Source organism: Etheostoma spectabile, chromosome 10 (genome assembly GCF_008692095.1).
Source record: "Etheostoma spectabile isolate EspeVRDwgs_2016 chromosome 10, UIUC_Espe_1.0, whole genome shotgun sequence".
In the NCBI taxonomy this organism is placed as follows: domain Eukaryota; kingdom Metazoa; phylum Chordata; class Actinopteri; order Perciformes; family Percidae; genus Etheostoma; species Etheostoma spectabile.
The window spans coordinates 9949983-9951407 of record NC_045742.1 but is presented as its reverse complement, the minus strand read 5'-3'; the positions used below and the strand labels follow the sequence as shown (position 1 = coordinate 9951407).

Below are 1425 nucleotides of genomic sequence, written 5' to 3'. Positions count from 1 at the left end.
GTGTGGAGAGATCCTGTTTGGTGAAGGAACTAAAGTGGTGACAAGTATGTTTATAAATTCTTATTTAAATCATAATGCATCAACTGATTATTATTCTGTTGCTTTCTAAGTACAGTGTTGATAACAGGAGAGAGAAACAAGAACATTTTTCTGCTTGTAAAATGTATTTTAGGCCTTTCTTTTCTTCAGGCCTCTAAAAAGGATTCAGATTAAGTCTGTTTGAAGAGCTCTCAGTTAGATATACTATATGCATGTTTGATGAAGGGTGGTGAGTTTCAAAGGGTCACAAACCAATTAATTGTTCATAGTATTCACAGGCTACTTGCGGTGGACTTGATATGGCAACATGCATGGTACATAGAGCTGTCCTTTGGTTGGGGTTTGGCTGCCTCCACCACTCTTCCTGTCTTTGTTTTTTTGTGTGTGTGTGTGTGTGTGTGTGTGTTTTCTCCATTTCCTGTGCTACTCGTCCCCGAGTGCTTCATTACTTCTTGAAATGGCTGAAATTACAATGGCCTTACTTTATGTTTGTGGGAGTGAGCCTTCTAACATGTGAGTGTGGGTAAAGTGAGACAACACTATTCTTGTGTAAGATAATTGATTCAGTCTATTTATCTATGTTTTATATAATTTTTTCCTATTTAAACATTTTTTTGGTGCAAAGGAAGAGCACATACAGGTTCATGTTAATTTAGTTCAGATTCTGAAACTGAACTGCATTACATCAAATAACATAAAACATTTATAGAAACCACATGATCTAAATAATAACAGGAACTAAACACCAATGCCATGAGCTAAATGCTGAGATCAGCATGCTCACAATGCCAATGCTAATGCTGATATTTAGCAGGTATAATATTTATCATGTTCATCATCTTAGTTAAGCGTGTTAGCATGCTAACACTTGCTAATTAAAACTGAACACAAATAAAACCAAGGCTGATGGAAATGTCATTGGTTTTGGGGACAAATGAAAATCTAAATATTGACTTGCCCAGGTCATCCCTGCAACAGTCTTGCTTTGCTAGACCTTGGCTGGGGGAAAAACGTTCTCTGGTTTATTGGCATTTCTTTAAACCAATCGCAAACATCATGGACAATTAGTACATTGTTAAGTAAGGCTTATCACTGTATCACTATCTGAAAAAAAGGACTTCGTAATAAATTACAACTGTAATTAACAACCATGTAAAAACAATTACATAACATTTTAGTTAATGGTAATTAAGTTTCTCTTTTTGCTTTTGTTTCTCATTCTAGGACAAGAGCTGTGCCCATCCGTCATTGTGCTTGGAACAATGCTGGCTGGCTGTGTGATTGTGATTGCTGTTCTAATATTCTTCAGAAAGCAAAAGCCAGTTTGTGAACACTGCGAAGGTAAGTGTGTGTGTGTGTGTGTGTGTGTGTGTGTGTGTGTGTGTG

At 36.6% G+C, this 1425-nt stretch overlaps 1 protein-coding gene and 1 long non-coding RNA gene across 2 annotated transcripts in view; both read left to right on the top strand.

Annotated features, from left to right (window-relative positions):
- The window catches only part of LOC116696567 (uncharacterized), an 8952-nt gene that overhangs the window by 5121 nt on the left and 2406 nt on the right, over positions 1-1425 (top strand). The window lies entirely within an intron of this gene.
- Positions 1-1425, top strand: part of LOC116696557 (uncharacterized) — a 4612-nt gene that overhangs the window by 1029 nt on the left and 2158 nt on the right. Inside the window, 2 exon segments of the mRNA XM_032527614.1 lie at positions 1-44; positions 1264-1380. The exon segment at positions 1-44 is cut by the window's left edge and continues 8 nt beyond it. Coding sequence (XP_032383505.1) covers positions 1-44; positions 1264-1380 — 161 coding nt within the window.